Here is a 25,067-nt window from a genome sequence, read left to right as displayed (position 1 = left end):
CACGAAACTTCAATCTGATTTCCATCTTGTGAATAAAATAAAATAAAATAATTGTTCTATTCAGATATTTACATTCTTGTATATACATATATTTATTCATATATTTATATATATATATATATTTATATATCTATCTGTTCTTTGATAACTTACCATTACCAGCTTCCAATCCCTTAATCTAAGAGGTTGGTGATCTTACTTTTCCAAACGTGGAAACTGGTCGGTAGTGATTGGATAACACCTGGCAGGTGCCTCTCTAACATATTGATTGATTGACATTCAATCTCAAAACTTATTATTTCTCATTATTAAGATTGAAACAAAAGTTCTATCTTTATTCTCACACACATTGAGATAAAACAACAAATGGACACTCGTCTTTTTTTCATTCGTCTAAAGTTTCAAACATGGAATTAGAAAACAATAACAAGAAGAGTTTAGATAACTCTACAGCAGTGGTAGCATTGGAGAATGCTGCAACTTCAACTTCAACATCAACTTCACAACATCAACAACAAGATAATGATGAATATTATGACGAAGATGGAGAATATTATGATGACGATGAAGATTATGATGATGATGACGATTACTTTGACTCTGACGAGGATGAGGATGCAATACTACATGAACGATCAGCATTGGGCAACAAAACATTACAACCAAAGAATAATATGTTGGAGCAAAAGTATCAGAACAAGATCAATCTCGGTCAAATGAGACGTATCATCGACGACGACTCACATCGCAGTCTACCAAACACCGTGTCCAACGAAGTGCGCGAGATCAAAAAGAAGGATGACAAGCAAGGGTAAGTCACATCAAAGTATTGGACATTCACGGTACATGTTCACTCACCCATCATCTGATCAATCAAACAACAGTATAAGGATTGCTGATAAGGAGAATAGAGCGACAACTGAACAGGTACTGGACCCAAGGACAAGATTGATGTTGTTCAAGATGATCAATAAGGGAGTTATTAGTGAGATCAATGGTTGTGTGAGCACTGGAAAGGAGGCGAATGTTTATCATGCCGTGACGGCTACGGGCGAGGAGAGAGCCATCAAGGTGTACAAGACAAGTATCTTGGTGTTCAAGGATCGTGACAGATATGTGACGGGCGAGTTCCGTTTCCGTCGTGGCTACAGCAAGAGCAATCCGAGAAAGATGGTCAAGGTGTGGGCCGAGAAGGAGTATCGTAATCTGATGCGTCTGAAGGCTGCCGGCATCCCCTGTCCGACTCCCCTGGTCCTGCGCAATCACATCCTCATCATGAACTTTATTGGAAAGGACGGATACGCCGCACCCCGTCTAAAGGACGCCGTCGTCTCGGACGAGCGATACCACGAGCTGTACCTGGACGCCATCAAACTGATGCGCACGCTCTACCACAAATGTCGTCTGGTGCACGCCGATCTGAGCGAGTACAACATCCTCTACTACAAGGGTGGTCTGTTCATCATCGATGTGTCACAGTCTGTCGAGCACGATCATCCCCACTCACTGGAGTTCCTTCGCATGGACTGTGTCAACATGACCGACTTCTTCCGCAAGTCTGGTGTACACACAATGCTCACTCAAGAGTTGTTTGAGTTTGTTACCGATCTATCAATCAATGATGACAATATCGATGAATATTTGGATGCTGTATGTGTCCCTCTCTCAATACCATTGGACCATTTGGACTCTTGGACCAAGAGCTAACATGTTACAATCACTTTATCAATCATCAAACAGGTACAAAAGAGGATCATGGATAGAGGTGATCTGAGTAACGAGGATAAGATCAAGGAGGAGGTGTTCAGGAATGCATACATTCCTAGGACACTGGACCAAATTATTGATCTGGATCGTGACTTGGCCAAAGCAAAGACTGGAGATGATGTAAGTGATGCACTTGAAGTGATGGACATCCAAGGACAACTCCTAATCAATCTAATCAAACATCTATAGATATTTTACAACACTATTATGGGACTTAGTTCCACATTGACAAAGACATTGGATCAACCAGAGATCATTAGAAATAATGAAGCTGGAAATGGCAATGATGATAGTGAAGACGATGATGATAGTGATGATGACGACGATGATGATGATGACGACAGCAGTGATGATAGTGATCATGATGAAGTTGAAGATGGTGAGCCAGGCGCTGAGAAACCATTACGTCTAGAAGATATGGACAAGAAGGACAGAAAGAAGTTGGTCAAAGAGCAGAACAGAGAGCGAAGAAAGACAAAGATACCAAAGCACATCAAGAAGTTGACAAAGAAGAAGAAAGCAGAGAAGTTCGGAAAGAAGAAATAACTAAAATGTTATACTGCTTAGAACCTAAACACAACCCGGTCCATGGACCATACATGTACGATCTCGATCCCCATCACACTCGATAGAGCTGGCCCTGGGGCTGGGCAGTGTCATGCTCGAACAGTGAAAGGGGGATCTAGATGGCATTTTGGTGGCGGATGTGATGTGTCATATCCCGTTATGATAAAGTGAAGTGAAGTGTGTGAGGTGGGTGTGTTTGACAAAACGCGGGCCCGGGCCAAACTTCCGTTTAAGGTAATAATTTAGAGGGTTCTAGGATACTGACCCAATTCGGTAGTTGTCCAGAGTTTGTCGGGCATCCAACACTAAGAATAACTTAACCCACACTAGTGGTTGACACTCGACCATGACCACAAGGGGTGAATGAAAGTGGGAAAAACCATGTCTTGGATGAATGAATACATGAATGAACAACACTGAGGAGTGAGATTAGGATGACAATAAGTTGAATGACGGCGGGCCATCTTCACACTCTCTCCAATCCTTCTAGTATCAGTGTTGTTGACAAGCATGCTTGAATAGCCCATCTCTCTTTCTTTCTTTGACCTTCGATTTGATACAAATACATTACATTACATATACATTATATATATAAATATAGTTATAGTACATTGTTACAATACATACCAAACCAAATACAAACAACAACTACAATCTCAACAAATATATCGATCAATCAATCTCAATCAATCAAACAATACATACAAAAATGGATGCAACAGATATAAACGTTGAGAATGAATATGGTCAGACAACTGGAGAGGTGAGACATCAGGTCAACACAAGAGATGGACAATCACTCACTTGCTTCTTCAGAAAGGCTGAGAATGCACACTCCAACAACCTTCCATTCGTAATTACATATCATGATGTTGGAATCAATCGTATGTACATCATGATTCAACATTGAATAGACCACCAATCAACTAACAAACAATCTTCATTCATTATTCGACTCGTTGAAATAAGACATTACATGTTTCAATCCATTCTTTGAACATCCTAAAATGAAGACCGCTCTGCCCTTCATGAACATCATTCACATCGAGGCCCCTGGACACCAATACAAGGCAGAGACCATTCCAGAAGATGATTATCCAACATTCACTCAGTTGGCCAAAGATATACTCTATGTCCTTGAATACTTTAAGTATGTTTATATTTATATTTATTCGTGTTGGGTCCCATCAGACCGACTCACTTACTGACCGATCAATCATCATGGCAGAGTCAAGAACTTCATTGGCTTTGGAGTAGGAGTTGGCGGAGCAGTTCTGACCCAATTCGCCATTCTCCAACCAAAGTATGTGGTCGGATTGATCCTGGTTGGATCGGAACTGAAGGGATTCGGTTGGATGGAGACTATGAAACATTGGGTCGGCTGGAAGACCATGCCATCGACAAAGAATCCACAGAGTGTCTTCAACTACCTACTCGATCACTATCATTCAGACAACCCAAACATCATGGAGACCATCAAGGTAGAAGTCTCCAATATCAACATGGAGAACATGTGTCATTATATAGATTCATACCTCAAGTAAGTTAATAAGTTGTTTGATTGATCACATTCATTCATACATATTCATACTAACTGTTATCAATCAAATAGGAGAGAGGATATTAAGATGTCCGATATACGTGCACTAAGGTAAGCATTCGAATGTTTGATTGATTGGACTTGGACTTGGCCATACTAACACTCACTACTCTACACTCACAATGTACAGAGCCAAGGTTCTAGTGATCGTTGGAAAGGACGCAACAGATGCCGAGGATATTGTTGAGTTATTCTCTCATTTCAATCCATCAAGCGCTACACTGCTACAGGTTCCAGACTGTGGCCTTTTGGTCACTGCTGAGAATCCAACATTCATGATCGAGCCATTCAAGTTGTACATGCAGGGCTGTGGCTACATGTTGGATTACTATCTCAGTGTTGGAGATGATGACCCTCAAGAATAACAATGACTCTTCTTCTTGGAGCAGAGTTTGAAAGAGGAGTCTGGTAAGCAGGATTCAGTCCTGCTGGATGAGGTAAATGATTGAATGATTGGACAACCAAAATATATATATATTTACCAAATAAAGGATTGCCCTTTTCAACAACAAGCCAACAACAAAGAGTTATGAAATGAATGAAAGTGTCAACTTCACTCTCTATCCCCAGTTTCATTAATGATGTTGAAGTTGAACAAGTCATTCATTAATACACTGAGGACATGTTATTTGTATAACAAGTCATTGCCATCTATATCATTTACATCATCATCATCATCATCGTCATTAGTTAATACATCAACTACATCAACATTTGGTTATAAGTATTCAACAACAAGACGTACCTACTCAACAATGTCGGACAATACTACAACGATATCAACGTCAACATCAACACAAACATCACATCAAGGAGGAGGACATACTGATCATAAGTTTACCAACAGACTTATACATGAGAAGTCACCTTATCTTCTACAACATGCTCATAACCCTGTAGATTGGTTCCCTTGGGGAAAGGAGGCATTCGAGAAGGCAAAGAAAGAGGACAAGATGATCTTCCTCAGTGTTGGATATAGTACATGCCAGTGAGTACTATACTATCTCATTCATCTCATACATGTTATCATCATCCTGTCTAACATTCAAACAATAACAGTTGGTGTCATGTGATGGAGAGAGAATCATTTGAGAGTGAAGACATTGCCAAGGTCATGAACGAACTGTTTGTCAACATCAAGGTGGATAGAGAGGAGAGACCTGACATTGATAAGATATACATGACCTACATAACAGAGACAACTGGCCATGGAGGATGGCCAATGAGTATGTATTCTTGTTGTCAGTGCACTAGTGAGGTACATTGACTCACTCATTCATTCATTCAACCTCCAGGTGTTTGGCTAACTCCTCAGTTGGAGCCCGTCACTGGTGGAACTTGTATGTACATTGCCGGAACCAACACAATCGGTTGCCAACAATGCTAACATTGTCTCTGATCAATCACTTTAGACTTTGCACCAGCGGCAAAGTATGGAAGACCAGGCTTCCCTGACATGTGTAAGAAGATCAACAGCCTCTGGACAAACAATAGACAGATGGTCACAGAGAGGGGCGCGACATTTATCAGCTTCCTAAAGGAGGAGAAGCCACAGGGTAACAAAGAGGTCGCTCTTTCAGAGCATACGATCGACTTGTGCCACAAGAAGTTGGTCGAGCAGTTCGACCCAGAGTTTGGCGGCTTCTCCGACGCTCCCAAGTTCCCTCGAACGTCCATATTCAACTTCCTTCATCGAGTGTACAGACAATATCCAGCCAACAAAGAGTCATGTACCGCTACCACCTCATTGGACCAGTATGACACGCTCACCAAGCTGCACTTCACTCTGAGAAAGATGGCAATGGGTGGAATGTACGATCACTTGGGAGGAGGATTCCATCGATACTCTGTGACACCAGATTGGAAGGTGCCACACTTTGAGAAGATGCTCTACGATCAAGGACAGATCGCCACAGTCTACCTTGACGCCTATCAAATCTCAAAGGACACCTTCTTCAAAGATGTCGCCACTGGAGTCTTGGACTATGTCTTGAAGGACCTTACACATCATGGTAAGTATTGGATATCATCAATTGTGACCGACAAGCAAATCTAACACATGTTGCTCTATAGATGGTGGCTTCTACAGTGCAGAGGATGCAGACAGTCTAATGGAGAATGGAGAGAAGGGCGAGGGTGCATTCTATGTGTGGACAGAGTTAGAGATCAAGAACATTCTGAAGGATGATGCAGAGGTATTCAGTTACATCTATGGCATTCAGAGTGGTGGCAATGTGTCGGCAGAGGAGGACCCTCATGCAGAGTTTGTGGACAAGAACATTGTGATGCAGTTCCACACATTCCAAGAGTGTGCCGATAAGTTCAAACAGTCATTGGAGGAGATCACCAGCTCTGTCGAGAGATCAAAGGCCAAGTTGTTGGTTGAGAGAGCCAAACGACCAAGACCTCACCTTGACGATAAGGTGATCACTGCCTGGAATGGACTGATGATATCAGCCTTTGCCAAGGCCTACCAACTCCTGGATGAACCAAAGTATCTGGAGGCTGCCAAGCGAGCAATTGAGTTCATCAGGACCAACCTGTACAATCAAGAGAAGCATACTCTCATCAGAAACTATCGCGAGGGTCCAAGCAATGTTGATGGCTTCGCCGATGACTATGCATTCTTTATTCAAGCATTGCTTGGTATGTATAGTAATGATTATAAGCTCCGCGCTCATTCACTGACATCTCTCTTCCCTCCATCATAGACATGTATGAAAGCAGTTGCGACATTAGCTACTTGAGATGGGCTTATGAGCTACAGAAGAAACAGGACGAGTTGTTCTGGGACACAGAGGGCCATGGATACTTCTCAAGCAGTGGACTGGACAATAGCATTTTGTCAAGACAGAAGGAGGAGCATGATGGCGCTGAGCCATCGTGCCAGTCAATCTCATGTCTCAACCTCTTGAGATTGTCCTCAATGCTGTACAACCCTGACTATCAGGAAAAGGCTCGCCTAACCCTCGAGTCATGCTCACTGTATCTACACCGTGCTCCAATCGTCTTCCCTCAGATGGTATGTGGACTCATGACCTACCTCGAGCCCAACTACTCGCTCTCCTTGGTGGGCGAGAAGGATTCCGCCGACTTCAAGGCCATCCTATCCACTGTGCACCAATTCTATCTACCAAACAAGGTGTTGCTCTTTAAGAACACTGAGCAGCCAGCCGATATGGACTTCTTTGGTGAAGAGTCCATCCAGAACAAATCACTTCCACAGTACTCCAAGCTATATGGCAAGGCTACCCTGTACACCTGCAGCAGTGAGAAGGTCTGCTTCTCACCAATCAACGATGTTGAAGCAGTCAAGAAGCAGTGTACCACCATCATAGACAAGACAACACATGACTTCGGTATCTAATCAATCATGTCAAGTCAATCAATCATTAATAAACATATCTATTAGTTGGAAGGCTCTCGTGTCATGTTTATGTATAACTATGCTATGCTGTATGTGCTGCATTGTCGCAGCTGATTCTTGTTGTGGAAATACCCTCCTCTTACATGTATAGACCCTCTGGAACACCTTGAGTCTTTCTGTACAAAACCTTCTCCTTGGCCTTCTTGAAGTCGGCGTGAGTCACTCTCATTCTTCTCTCACGGAGAGCCAACAGACCAGACTCTGTGCAAATGGCCTTAATGTCGGCACCGGACAGCTCATCCTTGGACATGATGAACTCCTCTAGGTTGACATCCTCGCCTAGGTTCATCTTGCTGGTGTGGATCTCAAAGATTCTTCTCTTGGTCTTGATGTCTGGCAGAGGGAACTCAATCTTTCTATCGATACGACCTGGTCTGATCAAAGCAGGATCCAATGTCTCAATTCTATTAGTGGCCATGATAACCTTGACATCAGACCTCGAATCGAAACCATCAAGCTGGTTCAACAGCTCAAGCATAGTTCTCTGAATCTCTCTCTCACCTCCGGACTGTGAATCATATCTGATTGATGAATGATATAAGTTAGAACAATTGTCTGGCAATGATTGATCGGGTCATTGTAGTTGACTTACCTCTTTGTACCGACGGCATCGATTTCATCAATAAATACAATGGATGGTGCCAACTCCTCGGCAACTCTAAACAGTTCTCTGACTAGCTTGGGACCATCACCAAGATACTTCTGGATGAGTTCGGAACCGACCACACGAAGGAAGGTGGCGGATGTTTGGTTGGCAACGGCCTTGGCAAGCAGGGTCTTACCGGTACCAGGCTCACCGTACAGGATGACACCCTTTGGTGGCTTGATTCCAATCTCCTCGTAGTATTCTGGATGTGTGAGTGGCAACTCGACGGCCTCCTTCATCTCCTGCACCTGGGCCTCAAGACCACCAATATCGCTGTAGGACTCGAGTGGAGCCTTCTCGACCTTCATCACATTAACCATTGGGTCGACCTCACTGTCGATCACACCGACCACCGACAGAGTCTTATTGTGGAGCAGTACGGTGGCGCCCAGGAACAGCTTGGACTTGTCAACAAAGGACATGATGCGTACATAATGCTCCGGACCGACAGAGCTAGAGACGATGGCGTGGTTGTCGTCGACGATCTCCTCGATGGTACCAACGGTGAGAGGGTCACCACGAATCTCTTCGATCATCTTCTCGTCAGACACCTCGTTCTTGGTGTCTTCAGTCTTGGGTTGAGCGATCTCATAGTTCTGCAAGAACTCCTGCTCCATCAACAAATAATCCTTGATACGTTCCAATCGCAGCATCTTTAACTTGCACTTGATATGAGGTGCAACGACTGGGAGCTTTGTAGATGCCTCGGCTCCTCTTCTCTTCTTCTTCTTGCCCATTTGAGTTGGGGGAGGAGGTGGTTGATACTTTTGTTTCTGATCCTATATCATTCATAAGTATGTTAGTATATATAATGATATATATGTGTATATGATATATACCTTCTTATTTGGATCCTTCTCTGGGTTTCCCAATGATTGTCCCTGTCCCATTGTTTTGTATTCTTAACTATATGTATGTACTGTTAATCTATTTACAACTATGATGATTATGATGATGATGATGTAATATATGTAATATATATAATATGAATAATAAACACAACAACAATAATTAATTAAATGTATCTGTTCTGTGTTTGGTTTGATTGATGAATGAGTGATTAAAAAAAAACAAGTTCACACAAGAAGTAGTTGATGTTCACTCTTCCTCTTTCATTTTAATTAAATTTTATTCCAACAACACAATTATTCAATTACCAATTATGAGCTGAGAATTGGCAAGGTTTGGTGACCAACATGACAGTTCAGATACATAAGATATGTGGCACCGCATTCAGTGTTGCCAAGACTCCATATCATAGAGAGTTTTACTTCTATGACAAGCTGTTGGACCAGGTTTACGAGCGAGAAAACGGATCCATAAATGACAAGCCATACATCACTCTTGAAGCTCGTGCATTGCTCACCGATATGATCAGAGATACTGCTAGTCGACTACTCCGCCACGCACAATGCCTGATGCTCAGTACTGAGCAACTACAGGAACATCCAGGAAGAGGCATCCGATGTATACATCTGAGAAACAGCCTGAGGACTCTGTTCTTTGGGGAGCTGGCACAACAGGCTGCCCGACATGGAAGAGAGGCACTAGAAAGACATCGACTTCGCAGTGACCCAATATCTACATTCCCTCTGTGGATTGTCAGACGATGGACAAGCGGCGCAGGCCTGGATGTACTGACCTACATTACAACCGCCATCTATCTGGTTGCCATCACAGAGTATGTCTTGAAGGAGATCTTCACATCAACATACGACCTCTTCAGAGGAATGGTTAGTACCAACTGCTTCCTCTCATTGTCACCGGCCAAAGATATTAACCATCTTCCTCAAACTGGCAGGACATAAAGTCAAGCATAATACCAGCCCTGATCAAGTGCGATGAAGAACTGGCCGAGTCAATTCCGTTCTTTGGACTTTCCACTAACCTCAATCCAGCGGTAGCGACTCCTCCATCCGAGAGCGAAGAGGAATCTTTGGAGCCTCTGGAGGATCTGTCAGAGCTATGCGAAGAAGAAAGCGAGAAGTTGAGCGAGGCAGAGCAGCGATACCTGGGCATGGATCAGCGATTTGGCAGACTGCTGTTAAATCTGTCCGAAGAACAGTTCGAGGGAATGGTCAGGTTCATAGGATTACCACAAGGCACCAGTACCAAAGGTATGTATTGTACATGCATGGAACCATGCTATGACTTCATTCAAACTGACCCTTCACATTGGAACAGAGCTGGTAGACCATCTGGAGCAAAATGGATTCAAGACACTGGACGGACAAGACTTTGAGTTGGTGCGCGACATCAATGGTGATGATAGTCATGACAAGGAGTACGACAACGATACTCAGCACCTCATCCAGTGTTGGTACAACGACATGTACAAGCATGATGGCTACCATGACGTCTGGTACATGACTCCAGTACAAGCGTTCAAGACCCTCAATGTTCGCATGAAGGATCTAGACGAATACAGGAATAACAATGAGTACAAAGACCCAACTATTGTGGACATCAAAAACAATAAATTAATTAAACAAATCTTTTAAAAGAACGACCGAGTGTTTTTGAACAAACATTCATTCATAATACGAACATTAATTATCAAATAGTAATAGATATAAGATGAAGAGAGCTATTGAGGAAGACGAGGATGAGGTGTCTATGGACGAGCAGGACACTCAGACACAACAGATAAAGAAGAAGAAGAAGCAGGTCAAGAAGAAGACAAAGTCACAACCAATCACAAAGGTGACTGGTCACTCAAATGCTCAGACACTGCCATCTAAGCCTCTGCAGTTGGTGCCAAAGCAAAAGGCACCACTGTCAAAGATCAACTTTATGGAGATCGGTCAGACCAACGTCGCCAACTCGGACCATCGCGCAGAGGCCGATGGCGTCGTGGCATGGATGTTAGGCAACATCTCGTTGGACGAGTTCTACGACGACTACTTTGGCGTCAAGCATCTGGTCGTGAAGCGTGGCGACACAAACTACTACAAGGGCTTCTTTAGCAAGGACTCTATCGACAAGATGCTACGTGGCAACTGTCTCAAGTTCACTGAGAATGTTGATGTCACCAACTATGTGGATGGCGAGCGTCAGACTCTGAACCCAGACGGACGCGCCTATCCGGCCACCGTTTGGAAGCACTACAAGGAGGGATGCTCCGTCCGTTTGCTCAACCCACAGACGTTCAACATCAATGTATGGCGTGCACTTGCCAGTCTCCAAACACACTTCCAATGTGGAATGGGTGCCAATGTCTACCTCACACCAGCTGGTGCACAAGGATTCGCCCCACACTACGATGATGTCGATGTCTTCATCCTGCAACTCGAGGGCAAGAAGATCTGGAGACTTTACAATCCAAGATCAGAGCAAGAGACCCTACCAAAGAAGTCAAGTGGTATGTTTGATTGATTGATTGATTTGATGGATGGATCGATCACTTACACGTCTACACCAACCAATCCAGAGAACTTTGATCAAGACGAGATTGGAGAACCAATCGCAGAGGTCACTTTGGAGGCTGGAGATATGATGTACTTCCCAAGAGGTATCATCCATCAAGCTTATAGTCCAAAGGATGTTCACTCATTGCACATTACAATCTCAACATATATGAATAATACTTGGGGCGATCTGATTCAGAAGGTACTGACTCGTGCTCTTGACATTGCCAATGAGGAGTACGTAGAGTTCCGTGAGGGTCTGCCACGTGACTACACCAACTACCTGGGTGTGATGCACTCGGACAAGGTTGGCGACGAGCGTCGAAAGGAGCTGCTGGACAAGGTTGGCCTGCTGTGGGAGCGACTTGGACAATGTCTGCCCATCGATGTTGGTGCAGATCTCATGGCCGTCAAGTTCCTACACGACTCACTCCCCGCGGCACTCACCGCCAACGAGAAGAAACACTCAATCGAAGACGAGTCGGCAGCGGCTGAGCTCAAAATAGACTCAAGAGTGCGTCTGGTGCGTCAAGATGCCATCAGGATCATTCACGAGGACATTGCAGTGTGCTATCACAACATGGACAACACTAGAGTCTACCACCAGGTTGGCGCTGAGCCCGGTGTCATCGAGTTCACTCTTGACTGCGTGGACGCCATCGAGCATCTAATCGATTCATACCCCGCGTACATCTACGTGAGGGACTTGCCAGCCGAGGGTGACTCACAGAAGAAAGACATTGTCAATGCCCTGTACGAGAAGGGTTTGATCATGTTGGATTGAGAGCGAGCGAGCGAGTAGAATGGTATAGATAAAAGGAGTAGTTTATTTGCCAATCAGCTGTGTGGTGCATCCTTTGATCCAGTATCGATAGATCTTTTTTAGTCCCTTTGTGTAGAGAATGTCGGAGGTGCTGGATGTCGAGGTAGCTGAGTAGCCATCAGGTTGTCTATATATCTTGTATGATCTCGTCTGGTTTGGCCACATAATGAATATCGATGGATCCTCATACCTAACAAACAATCCACATGCTTGTGCTGGACAGTTCTTGGTGTGCTACAAGTTGTAATGTTTGATTGAGTGAGTGGAATGATTCCAGGATCTGATTGATTGGGTGACTGTGATCAAGACTTACATTCTTGGCATTGTTGTCACAATCATTGGTGGAACAGTGTTGGTGATTGCACAATAGACATAGTCTGATGACGAGCTGCTTGCATTGGCTACAGTAAACCATTGGGTAAACTATGTCCTTTAAGAACATCTGGTTTGAATTGAAAGGTAATGGAGAGTGTGTTAGTCAACTGAGTTGGACATGAATGGATGGTTCTGGATGACCACTTACAAAGTGTGTTTGAGGAAGGTCTATAAACTTGATCACACTGTCGTATGGACGCAAGGGGAATGGATAGCATTGCTGCTTCTCCATCTGCCTCTCGAACTCCTTGACATTGACAGTTTGGATGTACTGATGAATGGATTGATATCCAAGTGTAGACATGATGTGATCCATGCTTGAGAACTGCTCCAATGTCAAAGTGTGAGGTATGTCCTCAATATGGCTCTTCTTCACTGATGATGAGGAAGGTGTCGTCGACGATCCAATACAATGCTTCTTGAAACAATCATAGAGCATGTAGAATAGGTACATCTTCCTCATGAATGGCAACAGATTGTTGATGTTTGTCGTGAGTAATGGATGGTTCTGTATGGCCTTCTTAATGTCATACAGTGACTCCACGGCATTGGTGTATGGTTTCTCCTTGAAGATATAATGCAGTATGATTTGATTGTAGAATGACTCCATCGTCTGCACCAAGTCCTCCTTGATCTGGCGATCACGCTCACTGTTCATGGCACCGACACTGCACTGTTGTGGTAGTGGCTGATGATGCAGCAGGTACACAATAAAGGCGTGACGGTTGAATGGGTCCATGGCACGGATCATTCGACTGTTGGCCTGCTGGAGGTCGTGATGCGTGGTGAAGGGGTTGGCATTTGACATGACCGTGTTGAACAGCAATGACAGGGTGAGCAGCTCCTTCTCAAACTCGGCCTGCGACAGCACGTAGTAGGGGTCGTCGTTGGCGTTGGTGTAGAGAGTGTACTGGCGCGACTTGAGCTCCAACGTCTCGATGTTGTGAATGATGTACTTCCAGACGAACTTGTCAATCACTGGCGCCTTCATCAGCCTCATGTCCTTCAGTGCGAGGGAGGTAATGAAGTGGCTGTTGGTAGCCTGGTTGCAGTGGCCAAGGTGAGTGAGCGGGATGATCGTGGTGGAGTAGTTGGAACATAGTGGACACTTGAATCCTGATTGGGCGTGGTTTGGATGCAGCTTGGCAAGGCAGTTCTTGTGGATGTTGTGATGGCACGATGTGATGTACGATGGGTAGATGTAGGGGAAGGCCATGGGCAGCATTGAACGGATCATCTCGGGTCCCTCTGTCGACTGTAGCACAGTGTTGATGTCCTTGAGCAGTCGGTTGCGGACATTTTGGTAGCTGATTCTGTAGTCAAAGGTCAGGGTGGTGTCGTTCATCAATCGTTCAAACTCCTGGCGTTGATGATGTGGCAGCAGGGGGTTCTTGTTGATCGTTCCAATGGCATAGAGTGGCTCATCCTTTGAAGAGCATGAATTACAAATCACACATAGCGCCTCGTTCATCTTGGCCAACGGTGATGAGTCCAAATATGGCTGATGAGTGTCGACTCCACTGTCTGGCAACATTGTTGTTGCTGCCGCGATATTGTTCATCGAAGTTGAGGGAGTCATAGTCACGATGATGGTCGGGGTTGGGACTGTCGGACTGTTCATCGTCGTGGCTGTTGATGTCGTTGTTGTCGTTGTCGATGTTGTCGATGTGGATGTGATTGTTGGAGTTGTTGTTGTTGATGTTGGTGTTGCGCTTAGTAGCACGGGTGAGGCAACTACTGTGGCGGGTTGGTCAGAGGCCACAGCAGGGGAGGCTGATGCAACATTGGCGTAGAAGATCTCTGGTGAGAAGTTCTGTTGTTGCTGTCTCATCTGAAGCATTAGACGCTTCCTCTTGTCCGAGACTGACTTCTTCTGCTCCTCAACCTTCTTCTGTTGCTCAGCATTGTTCTCGATACCAATGTTGTTGGCGGCAAAGTACTCTTGGAACTGAGTGTCAACATCCAACATCTTTGAGAAGATGTGCTGCAGCAATGGCTTGGCCTCCTGGTCCATCGAGTTGGTGGTGTCCTTCCACAGGTCCACCAGAGTATCCAACAAGCAGATGTCCATCGTGTTTGATTGTGATGATGATGTGGTTGCCTCTGCCTTGACATGCACTGTGATGGGGAGAAGAAGTGATGTGATGCAGTAAGGTGGCATGGATCCCATTGTCCTGCGCTCTTTGGTCCCGACGAACTGGGCTACGCATGACTTGATCGTATTGCTGGCCACAAGGTCCAGTGATGGCAGTGTGAACTCCTTGAACATGCGCAATGACAGACACACGATGTATAAACAATCGTTGACAGCGTTGTAGTTTCTGAACAGGCCCCTGACAGGGTCCGCCTGATCCAGACTATAGTTGGGGTATCGTCGTTCGATCATCAGCTTGAGCAACAGCTGGTACATGGACGGCTCGTTGCACACGTCAACAATGTGAATGAAAGCGCTGCTGAGTGGCAGGGTGCAGAGAGGCGGCAGTGGCGCGGTGTTGGGTATCAGCTGGTACCTCAACTTGTTGACGTCCAGTCGCTTCTTTACCTCGGGGTTGTGATGGATGTAATGGGGATCGATCTGGTCCCAGTAGTCCTTCTTCAACGTTCGCTTCCTGTTGTCCTTGGTGGAGATCTCTGAGAGCACCAACGACATCAACTCGTTGGAGGTACGATCAAACACGAATCCAAGTTGATCCAGTTTGATATCATCAGACACAGATAGTATCTGAATGAAATGGTACTTGATATCCGATTGATTTGGATTGAGTGTAGGTCTATTCTGAATAACAGAAACCAACATATTCATAATATATTGCATCCTTTGTAATGATTGTTGTGATGCTATTGTTTGATTGATTGATGAGTTAGTATGCATGTTTGATTGATTGAGTGAATGAGTGATGCATACGATGTAGACGTCCAATACACTCAATGAATGTTTGGATGAATGATGTTGGACCAATCTTTAGAAGTGCCAGTTGAATGAGGTACAGGTCCAACATAGTGGTGTACTCTCCAAACTGTGATGCTGTCGCCTGTGGCTTGCCATATGTTGATCCAGACATGTGGAACATCAATACAGTGGTCAACATCGTACGCACTGATTGCTCACTGAATGTGAGCTGATTGATAAAGTATTGAACACTGATGGCGCTGCAATTCTTCATCATTAGGTAGGCCATCATACGATAAACAGGGAAGTGCGGTCTGAACACCACCTGCTCGGATGAGGCTGTGTGACTGCTGTACTTGGCCACGTCCAGGTGATCAAAGTACTCGACAAACTTGCGCGCGAGTGCCGTCAACTGTTGTTCGCAATTCGCACTGCCATTGTCAGTGTCGGTCTGGAACAGGACGGAGAGCAACTTGCACATAGTGATCTCAATATCATTAACAAACGACAGGATATTGTTGTTTGGTAATGAGTCCAACGAGCTCAATCTATGCATCTCCATTGCTGAGTTGAATATGGCATCCAACAAGAATGACCCACGATCACTCATAACGAATGATGCCACCTCCTTATTCTTGAGTATGACCAACAACAAGTTGAGATCATACTTCATCCAGAACATGTATTCCTGTTGTCTTGGTCTATCGTAGCACTTGAGGAGCAGCTCATTGACAAGCTTAACCTGTATAATTGATTGAATGAGTGAGTTAGCTGATTCGAATAGTTCCAGTGTTTGGGTTATGACTTACATTTGTTGTCAACAGAACATGGATGATGTTGTTGCTTTGGTACTCGGCCTCGACACGTGAGAGGTAGCTGACCATGGCATCCTCACCAATGTAGGTGACAGAGAGGATACATGAACAGTTGCTGATCTGTTTCTTGAGTCCATTGATAAAGAATTGGCTGTATAGTTTGATGTAGTGTCGAATGAAAGTGGACTTGAACGGCGTATCATTGCAGATGAGATGGATCAGCAGTGGATATACGATGTTGATGTAGCAATCAGACACCAACAGCTTGCTTAGATTGTCACGTGGATATGCTGTGTCGTAGTCCAAGGGCTGGCCTTTGGTCTGGGCCTGTGACACCTTCTTGGCGCTGGTCTGTCCATTGACGATGGGCAGCAGGTGTTGAGGTGGCTCGGTGAAGTGCTGGTGAAAGGTGCGCGAAGGGTCGAGCACGTGGCCAACAAACTCTTCGCAGACGATGCTGACCAGTGATGACGACTTGGTGAGTGTGGCCACTGTCCATTGAACAATGGTGTCTATCTTTGATGTGATGAACTTGTTGCTGGGGTCCTCCAACAAGGCATTGTTGCAAGTTAGGTCGGTAAGATATCGAGCCAGGAGTCTGAAGAATAGTCTAGTGTCGCTCGAATGTGAATGTAATGTTGGTCCGCTGCCAACAATGCTATTATTATTATTATTGTTATTGTTGTTGCTGATGCTACTAGTACTACTAATACTTGAGCTCAATGATGTAGATGATTGTTGATTGTTTGATTGTAAGGTTGATTGTAAAGTTGATGTTGTTGATGTTGTTTGTGTTGATGAGGATGATGACGCACTGTCTGGATCACCTGTCGCCACAGGTCTTTGATTGCCATGGCAGTAGCAATGACCGTTGGCGCTCATGTAGCTCGAGCCACAATCGCAAACGGCCGATGTCTTGTAGATGGAGTACTTGTGATCGACAAAGTGCTCGTGTGGGCCATTGACAAAGCATTTGAGACACATGCAGTAGTTCTCCAGCTTGGAGCAACACTGCTGACATGTTATAAAGATTGATTCGTTGCCATTGGCACCAAAGTTACACTGTTTGGCCTGTGGCGATGGATGTTCCTTAAAGAACTGATCCAACGATGTCTGTATAAAGTATTCAAACAATAAGTTCAATGTCTCATTCGTCAGTCTTTGATTCAAGTAGTTCTCAAAGTCATTATAATACTTTGATGGTTTGACAGTCTTCTTGCCTGTTGTCATTTGTTGTTGTCGTTAGCATGACGATTAGATTGATCGCAATCATTCAATGACATTACCTCCTCCTCCAATGCTCTTGAATAGGTTGAAAACAGGCATGTTTGTTGCTTGATTGGCTTGATGTTTGATTGATCGATCAGATGACAATGACCAATGTCAATGTCAATGCCAAGTTCGCTGCTATATATATATATATATATTATATGTGTAAATGAATGAATTGGAGATTGATCTTATGATTGATTTAATGGGCTGGATAGATGGTGATGATGGGTGATGAGTCAGCTGATTGATTGATTGTTATTGATTGGTTCCTTTCCCTTCTTCTACAACTTCTTCTTCTTATTCCTCAATCATAAGAGAGAAAAGAATAAGAAATGTTTATATATGTGTGTGATCCGACTACTACAACTAAGATTGTAACCTAAACTAAAGGAACATGACTCATACCGAACATGGAATGTTGTTGTTTCAGGATAGGATAGCCCATTTGACATCCAAACACGAGACAGACACAACAAACAAACAAACCCTTGACAAACACCCCCATTTCCCCACCCACTCCTGCCTTATCATCCACTCCAATCCTATCTATCTGTCAACTCGCTCACTCACACAAACATGTTTTGTTTTCCGTTTGTTCTTCCCAACAACAACAAACTTTGGGTGTTATCTGGACCCAGGGAGGGGTGGTCGGAGTATTGTTTCTTTTGTTATTATGAGCCAGATCGCGACATGATGCGTGTTGGACATACACACCGGTCCACGAGATGGGGCAGGTGTTGCCCCACTCTCTAATTGATAGTTTGTTGTTTGGGCGATCAAACCATTGACACCGACCAACTACGAGACACCTGGATGTTGTTGGGGGCATTACATGTCATTCGGTATTGGGCAAGGCCGTCTTTGACAACTGCGGAAACCTTTGGGATAATACATAATGAACGAATGAGTGAATCACTCATTTGCGAGCTTCATTGCGAACTAGAATATACTTACACTTTTCCAACTTTGTTTAAGAGGTAATCGCCATAGGTACCCTTGATGTCGAACAGGTTCATGTCATCCCATCGGTTATCATTGTCATTGATTGTAATACCTGGAATTGGATATACTGTTGAACTAAAGTTGGGATCAAAGAATAAGGGGAATGATAATCTATCTCTACCAGATGTATTCAATGCCACTCTATGTGGAGTTGATTTATACAATCCACCTGATACCCTATCCAACATATCTCCCTAAGTGTATACATTCATGTTAGTCACATACTCTAGAGGGTCGATGTTGGTGCATAACATACTATATTACAAATGAAACTGTTATGTACTGGAGGTGCAGGTACCCATCCTACCTTTGGTACCTTGACCTGAAGTCCACCTATATCATCCTGGTATAACATAGTCTGAGTTGTTCACAAGTTAGAGTCAGCATTGAGTGATTGGGGGATAGATGAGTGAGAGACTTACCAACAAGCCATAGTCAGTATGCTCGCCAACACCCCATAGAGTAGTATCAGTACCTTGCTTGGTGTGTGACTTGTAGTTGAACAACCTGAAGAGTACTAATGGGTTCTTTGTGTAGAGATTATAAAAGTATGATTGATCGAGACCAAGACTCAATGCAATAGCCTCCATGATTGAATGTCCAAGCTTGGTAACACTTTCAATGTACTCTAATACCAGACTCTTCAAATCTGCTGGTGTGTCTGGAAATAGGTTGGGACCATGCATTGGCAAAGGATGTGTGACGTCCAACTCTTGACCAAGGTAGAGACCCTCTTTCATGTCTGGTTTGCCAGAGGTCACCTCGCCACCCAGTGGAAAGTATCCTCGCCATGCTTTGCCACCTAGCTCCATGCGCCATTTCATCTTTGTCTGCTCGTCCAATGCAAAGAACTGTCTACTGGCACTATCCAATCGTTCAATCAACTTTATATCAACACCATGATTAACAACATAAAAGAATCCATGCATTGTACAGGCATTCCTAATCTGTCTTGCCACCTCTTGTCGATCCTCAGACTCTACATTCGATTGATTGTTTACAAAAGGAGAGATATCTATAAAAGGAAGTTTAAACTCTTTTATGTTTGATTGAAGGGGTGAGTGATCAATCAGATGAATATATGATCCATCTATGATAGGTACTTACCTGTCGTATCCATGTTGATCAAATGTGTGATTGTATGATTGATTGAGTGTTGGAAGACCAAGACTTTTTGGTCCTGATTTTTTGATCAAAAGGTGGAGTATTTTGATCTTTTCTAAGATCGTTTGTTCCATTGGAATACACACCATTGTTCATTTATTATTTATTAATGACATTGACGTTGTTTGATTGATTAGAAGTTGATACCTGTTGATCCTGTCAACAAATAACTCAGAAGGAATGCAAACATTGTGGCTACCCATATTCCAAAGTTCAGGAAGAATGACTAAATAATGGGAGTTGTGATTGGTTAGTATCATTCATTGAATGATGTGATTGATTGATCAAGGGATGTACATACCATAACAATGCCGGTGACCTCTTTCTCATGCTCATCTGCTTTCGTTGGTCCAAACATCATTGCCAATGCTATTATGAGTGTGATGTGTTAGAAGTGATCAATCACATATGAATCAGTAATATGAAGTTAAATAAAACTTACTTCCACAATATCCATTGGTCAATGAGAACAGGAACATAAAGGTAAAGTATATATAGATACTCTTGAATACAACTGGCTTGACACATAATGAGAAGAGTGGGAAGAATATAAGTCTGGCAACAGTTGGTATCCAAAGGTTGTTGGGATTAAACAAAATGAACCACTTTGGTGCTGTCCTTCCAATAAAGTCTCCAACCATGAAGAATGACTGTGATTGATTGATTGATTGTTAGTATGGTAGATCAATGAGTTATTGATTGGATTGGTCCATCCATCCTTCCGAAACATACTGTAAAGATGATGTTGAACCAGTCCTGTCCAAGGTTTGAATCGATATTCTGGACAAGTCCAGTGACACCTGGGAATAGTGATAGAGTAGTAAAGAAGACGGTAAAGACAACGAATGCCTCCTTCCAAACCTTGAGCAACAATGGCTTCAAAGGTACCTCATTCTTTGTGTTGTTGGTACTGTCATTGATCGATCCATTCTTGGCTCTCTGTATGAATGATAAAGTTAGTGAGTGAGTGAGTGATCATGGGTCAATGTGACACTTACGGATGCCTCATAACTTGTCATGTAATACTTGGTAATTGGAAGTCTGAGAAGGAGTTGGAATGCGAGGAAACATGTGAGGAGGATGAAACTGCCAAGGAAGAAGTAGAGGTAGCTGCTTGTTTTTTGACCTTGCTCGGTGTTGGGCATGGCTACCTTGGTGATGATACGCAGGAGTGATGCACAGATACCTGCCACACCAATACCGCTCATCACCGATCCAGTGTAGGTAGGTGGGAACAGCGCCACCAGACCCATGACACTGCCAAACAGCAGTGACGACAGACAGCCAGAGAGGAAGGTGAGCACCAGGGAGAAGGACACGGCGCCCGTCTCCTGTGAGATCATCGACGGGATGAATGGCATTACAAACAGTATGGCAGCGCCACCAATGATGAATGTGTTGATCCTCAGTCTGAATGAGAACTTGGGCATCACTCGCAATGATACAAACAACAGAATCCAAGAGAAGAAGTTATAGGCCAGTGACATCAAGAATGCATAAGATACATTTGGATAGAGTGTAGCGTAAAAGTCCGAAGCTGCAATATAACAATTGAATGGGAACAATAGTCCAAGTCCAAGGAATGAGCAACATATCCATGCAAGACCATACTATTTAAACGTTGTTTGAGTGTTTGTCAGTATGAATGAGTATGAGTGAGAATGAGTGATGCATCATACTTTGTCCTCTGGAGCACCAGTCTTGACAGGGTCATCCATCAATGGTGTACGCTCATTCTCATCAATCATTTTGATGCTGTTGTTTGATTCATATTCTTGATTGAATGCTGGTACAATAAGACTTGTTTTGTCATCCATTGTTACAAGTATATATAAGTATATAAATAAAGTTATAAGTAATAAAGTAACTACAATGTAGTTTGAATGAATGATAGGATTGTGTGTATGTGTGAGTCGATAAAGCGAACGAACAATCACAAGATTGAGTGGGTGCACCCATCTTCGCTCATTCCATTCGAACGCACCTCACCAATTCACACTCAAACACCCCCTCGTGTCCAATCCAAATCGGATTTTCATAAAGATATTTAAATCAAAGACGAATCTTGTCAAAGATTAGTGATTGGAATGATGATGATCAATGTTCTGGTGCCTTCCATCATCATTATTATTGATTCGATAGATTGAATAGTTTGTCAGAGATATTGAGATATGCGTATTGTAGCTTGATCAAACCGAGTAGTTGTTGGAAGCCTTCCTCGTCGAATATCAACTTGGGGGCATTGGCAAATGTGTACTGTGATGCCTTGTTCAACTTGCAGTCTTGATTGTAATAGATCGATAGTACAGGCTTGTTCCTATTCTCTGCCAATGATATCTCGTCTCTAACTTGTGCACTAAGTTCATTAGAGTCCAATATCACAATGAATACCCAACTTGATAATAGTCCCTATTCATTCATTCATTCATCAATAGTGTTAGTGCCAGTAATTGGATGTCTGATTGATGCCCAACAACATACCTTCTCCTCTGGAACAATCTTAATCTTGCTATCCTGTAAATAAGTGAATAGCTCCTTGTACTTGGCCTTCTTGGTTCGATCATAACTCAGGAATACACTCTCTTCGCCAGAAACCTTTACGAACTCTGTTTGATTCCAATGAGTGAGTTAAGTGATTGAGCATTCCAGGATGTTTTGTTGAGTACGTACCTGCATCAACTTTGAGATCAGTGTCCTCCACTTCCTTCTCCTTTGGAACAAAGTCCATGATGTTATGTACACCCTCAATCAACACTGACACTGAACTATCATATAGTTGTTCATTTGAGAAGTCCACCAATTGTGATCGATATATACATGATTCAAGAGTTGGGTCTGTTATCTGTAACTTCTCAGCCCTAATAGTATGTGGTCAGTAAGTAATGATTGATTGAATGATTGATCGAATGATTCAACATACCATATTGATATCATTGGTGCCTTGACCAAGACATTCTTGAGAAGATCAGTGGCCAATGTATTTGACAGTGAATGACGGGATACCAAGAATACATATCCAATGTATCGTTTGGTGATTGATCCACTAGTAGCATTTAGATAGTCTGCTGTATATCCATTCTCCTCAATCGATTTCTTTATCTTTGCTGCCAAGTTTGAGTCCTCCTTAGTATACAATATACCAATATCCGATATATTATGCCTTTTCTAAATGTTTGATTGATTGAGTGAGTGATGAGCGGCTATCGCAAAGGTCATGTGATTGTGTTACCTTTATCTTGAAGGACACTGATTTGTCAATGTAGTCGAATGCTCTCTTGCCATCATTATCCCTGACTCTTTCATCAAAGGCAGCAAACGACAAGATATCATTGACATCATCAAACATTTCCTGATTGATCGAGTGAGTAAGTTAGTGAGTGGAATGATTCCATTGAGTGAGATGTTGCTCCCTGGTACACACATTCCTGCAATAATAATGAAGACATGTCTGCCCATCTGGATCCTTGAAGAAGATTGATGGCAGCTTGTCCTTGCAGTAGTTGAGCAGCTTGCCATAATAGAAGAATGGTGGACGACCCTCTTTGTTGGTCTTGTTGATGAGTGCACTGCATTGCTGAATGAGAGGTGGCTGATCGAATCGCTTCTTGGCAATGATGTGCATCAAGCTGTCACCATCACAGTTGCGATGCTCCAGCACGTCCACTGTCAATGGTTTGCTGGGCCAATAACCATCGTGTACCATTTGGAATATACGGTCGGGCAAACTGATAAACAGCAAGCCAGAGTGATAGCCACCACATGATATAACATTTGGTCGTGCTACAATACTTGTCATACGGGCCAGTGGTGCAACCTCCTCTGTTGAACCTGCCTGTCCATATCGACTCCAGCCAAATGTGTAGACCTCGCCTGTACTGCGCACAGCGATGATGTTCTTGCTGCAGTCGTGGGAGCATGTGACATCTTCCACCTTGGACAAGAACTTCTTTGGTGTGTTTGAAGCATAGTCTGCAAATGTGCCCCAGAGATATAGGTTGTTGTCATCGTCCGCGTTTGATATTGCGCATGTGAATGTGCCACCACAGTTGACCTTGATGAATCTGATGTCACTGCGACGCAAGACTTGTGTTGGCGTGCTCTTGTCATCGTAACCATCGCCCAGCTGCAGCTCAGCGTTTGAGCCCCAAGTGTACAACAGTCCCTCGCTATCAATGCCAGCCATGTGGCGATCGCCCAATGAGATATCGACAATCTTGACCTCGTTGTTGAAGAACTTGACCAGTGTTGGTGCTTCGCGGAACTCATTCACCATGCCAAGTCCTAGTTGACCATACTTGTTGTAGCCCCAAGTGTATAGCAGTCCGTCGACTGCGATGGCGGCTGAGCTTGCTCCACCAGCAAAGATGCGAGTTATTGTGCCCGGCATAGCTACACGTGCTGGCACTGATCTGGTTGTGCCTGAGCCACCCAGACGTCCAAGTGTGCCCAGACCCCACGAGTAGACGAATCCCTCCTCTGTCAATGCCATGGTATGTTCATTGGCACATGTCACCTGTTTGACATTGATCAGATAGACACTCTTTGGTTTCTTGATGTCCTCAGTGTGGCCCAGACCAAGCTTTCCAAAGCTGTTACTTCCAAACATGTACAATGAGCCATTCATGATGAATCCAGTGTGTAAGATACCCGCTGAGAAATGTGTAACATTCGGATAGGCTGTCAACAATGTTGGTTTAGGTGTGAAGTTATCCCTGTTGTATTTTGTTACATATTAGTTGGATTGATTCATTGGATTGATTGGATTGATTGGATTGAGTGAGTGATGCTTACTGATCGTAAACAACTTGATCACTGTTGAATAGTTCTAAACCAAGCTGTCCATGTGAGTTCCTATTAAATATGAGTTGAATGAGTCAGTCAGTGCAGTGCTAGTGAAGATCATTCATAATCAATCTCTAACATCATTCATACTTTCCAAAAAGATAAAGATCTCCACCTGTGTTTGCCATGATCCAATAAGAGAGTTATATCCTATTATTTCCTATTATCTATCTGTTTTGGTTATGTCAAATGAAGTTAAGCCACCATGGTAATATATATATTGTTATGATTGTTCTATCCTTTTTCTTTCTTCCAAAGTTTCAATTTCCAACTTCAGGTCTGAAGTTTCAAAGGGTGAGTTGTTGTCGAAATGATCAAAATTGGTGTGTGATCAGAATGACGAATGAATCGTTCGGTCAACATGTACCTGTTTGAGTCTATTCTTGTTAACAGATCAGATTCTTACAATACTACGTAGTATAAACACTCCATAAAGTCTTACATCATACATATTACATATTACAACTACT

General features: G+C 43.5%; 10 protein-coding genes across 11 annotated transcripts; 5 read left to right on the top strand and 5 right to left on the bottom strand.

The window, feature by feature from the left end:
• Positions 1-395: 395 nt before the first annotated feature.
• SAMD00019534_120910 (hypothetical protein) lies at positions 396-2,313 on the top strand (the record flags this gene model as incomplete). 2 transcript variants are annotated; one of them, XM_012892647.1, is made up of 4 exons in its annotated part: positions 396-811; positions 885-1,650; positions 1,741-1,887; positions 1,957-2,313. In XM_012892647.1, coding segments are annotated over 4 exons (1,686 nt in total), but the record flags the coding sequence as incomplete, so codon positions are not given. The 2 variants fall into 2 exon arrangements, with proteins under 2 accessions (XP_012748101.1, XP_012748100.1); XM_012892646.1 differs by lacking the exon at positions 1,957-2,313.
• A 730-nt stretch (positions 2,314-3,043) lies between these two features.
• On the top strand, positions 3,044-4,299 carry SAMD00019534_120900 (hypothetical protein; the record flags this gene model as incomplete). Its single annotated transcript, XM_012892645.1, has 5 exons — positions 3,044-3,218; positions 3,304-3,484; positions 3,563-3,874; positions 3,947-3,985; positions 4,065-4,299. 5 exons carry the CDS (start codon positions 3,044-3,046, stop codon positions 4,297-4,299), a joined length of 942 nt encoding a protein of 313 aa, XP_012748099.1.
• Positions 4,300-4,662: 363 nt separating this feature from the next.
• SAMD00019534_120890 (hypothetical protein) lies at positions 4,663-7,295 on the top strand (the record flags this gene model as incomplete). Its single annotated transcript, XM_012892644.1, has 7 exons — positions 4,663-4,922; positions 4,994-5,160; positions 5,230-5,274; positions 5,347-5,657; positions 5,691-5,946; positions 6,008-6,580; positions 6,646-7,295. Coding segments are annotated over 7 exons (2,262 nt in total), but the record flags the coding sequence as incomplete, so codon positions are not given.
• Positions 7,296-7,440: 145 nt separating this feature from the next.
• On the bottom strand, positions 7,441-8,897 carry SAMD00019534_120880 (hypothetical protein; the record flags this gene model as incomplete). Its single annotated transcript, XM_012892643.1, has 3 exons — positions 7,441-7,882; positions 7,954-8,786; positions 8,847-8,897. The coding sequence occupies 3 exons, from the start codon at positions 8,895-8,897 to the stop codon at positions 7,441-7,443; spliced, it is 1,326 nt and encodes a 441-aa protein (XP_012748097.1).
• A 306-nt stretch (positions 8,898-9,203) lies between these two features.
• SAMD00019534_120870 (hypothetical protein) lies at positions 9,204-10,508 on the top strand (the record flags this gene model as incomplete). Its single annotated transcript, XM_012892642.1, has 3 exons — positions 9,204-9,740; positions 9,809-10,124; positions 10,192-10,508. The coding sequence occupies 3 exons, from the start codon at positions 9,204-9,206 to the stop codon at positions 10,506-10,508; spliced, it is 1,170 nt and encodes a 389-aa protein (XP_012748096.1).
• Positions 10,509-10,563: 55 nt separating this feature from the next.
• On the top strand, positions 10,564-12,195 carry SAMD00019534_120860 (hypothetical protein; the record flags this gene model as incomplete). The annotated part of the gene is made up of 2 exons (XM_012892641.1): positions 10,564-11,368; positions 11,438-12,195. Coding segments are annotated over 2 exons (1,563 nt in total), but the record flags the coding sequence as incomplete, so codon positions are not given.
• A 45-nt stretch (positions 12,196-12,240) lies between these two features.
• SAMD00019534_120850 (hypothetical protein) lies at positions 12,241-17,547 on the bottom strand (the record flags this gene model as incomplete). Its single annotated transcript, XM_012892640.1, has 5 exons — positions 12,241-12,471; positions 12,551-12,679; positions 12,761-15,450; positions 15,518-16,244; positions 16,312-17,547. The coding sequence occupies 5 exons, from the start codon at positions 17,545-17,547 to the stop codon at positions 12,241-12,243; spliced, it is 5,013 nt and encodes a 1,670-aa protein (XP_012748094.1).
• Positions 17,548-18,427: 880 nt separating this feature from the next.
• Positions 18,428-19,520, bottom strand: SAMD00019534_120840 (hypothetical protein; the record flags this gene model as incomplete). The annotated part of the gene is made up of 4 exons (XM_012892639.1): positions 18,428-18,467; positions 18,544-18,785; positions 18,848-18,949; positions 19,014-19,520. Coding segments are annotated over 4 exons (891 nt in total), but the record flags the coding sequence as incomplete, so codon positions are not given.
• A 368-nt stretch (positions 19,521-19,888) lies between these two features.
• Positions 19,889-21,503, bottom strand: SAMD00019534_120830 (hypothetical protein; the record flags this gene model as incomplete). The annotated part of the gene is made up of 6 exons (XM_012892638.1): positions 19,889-19,981; positions 20,057-20,124; positions 20,198-20,405; positions 20,488-20,694; positions 20,754-21,365; positions 21,435-21,503. The coding sequence occupies 6 exons, from the start codon at positions 21,501-21,503 to the stop codon at positions 19,889-19,891; spliced, it is 1,257 nt and encodes a 418-aa protein (XP_012748092.1).
• A 379-nt stretch (positions 21,504-21,882) lies between these two features.
• Positions 21,883-24,725, bottom strand: SAMD00019534_120820 (hypothetical protein; the record flags this gene model as incomplete). Its single annotated transcript, XM_012892637.1, has 8 exons — positions 21,883-22,164; positions 22,237-22,361; positions 22,426-22,613; positions 22,676-22,920; positions 22,985-23,104; positions 23,177-24,467; positions 24,547-24,606; positions 24,688-24,725. The coding sequence occupies 8 exons, from the start codon at positions 24,723-24,725 to the stop codon at positions 21,883-21,885; spliced, it is 2,349 nt and encodes a 782-aa protein (XP_012748091.1).
• Positions 24,726-25,067: the final 342 nt, after the last annotated feature.

This window comes from Acytostelium subglobosum, assembly GCF_000787575.1.
Source record: "Acytostelium subglobosum LB1 DNA, scaffold: scaffold38, whole genome shotgun sequence".
Classification (NCBI taxonomy): domain Eukaryota; phylum Evosea; class Eumycetozoa; order Acytosteliales; family Acytosteliaceae; genus Acytostelium; species Acytostelium subglobosum.
Note: the sequence above shows the minus strand (reverse complement) of the source record. Positions and strands in the feature narration are given on the sequence as shown.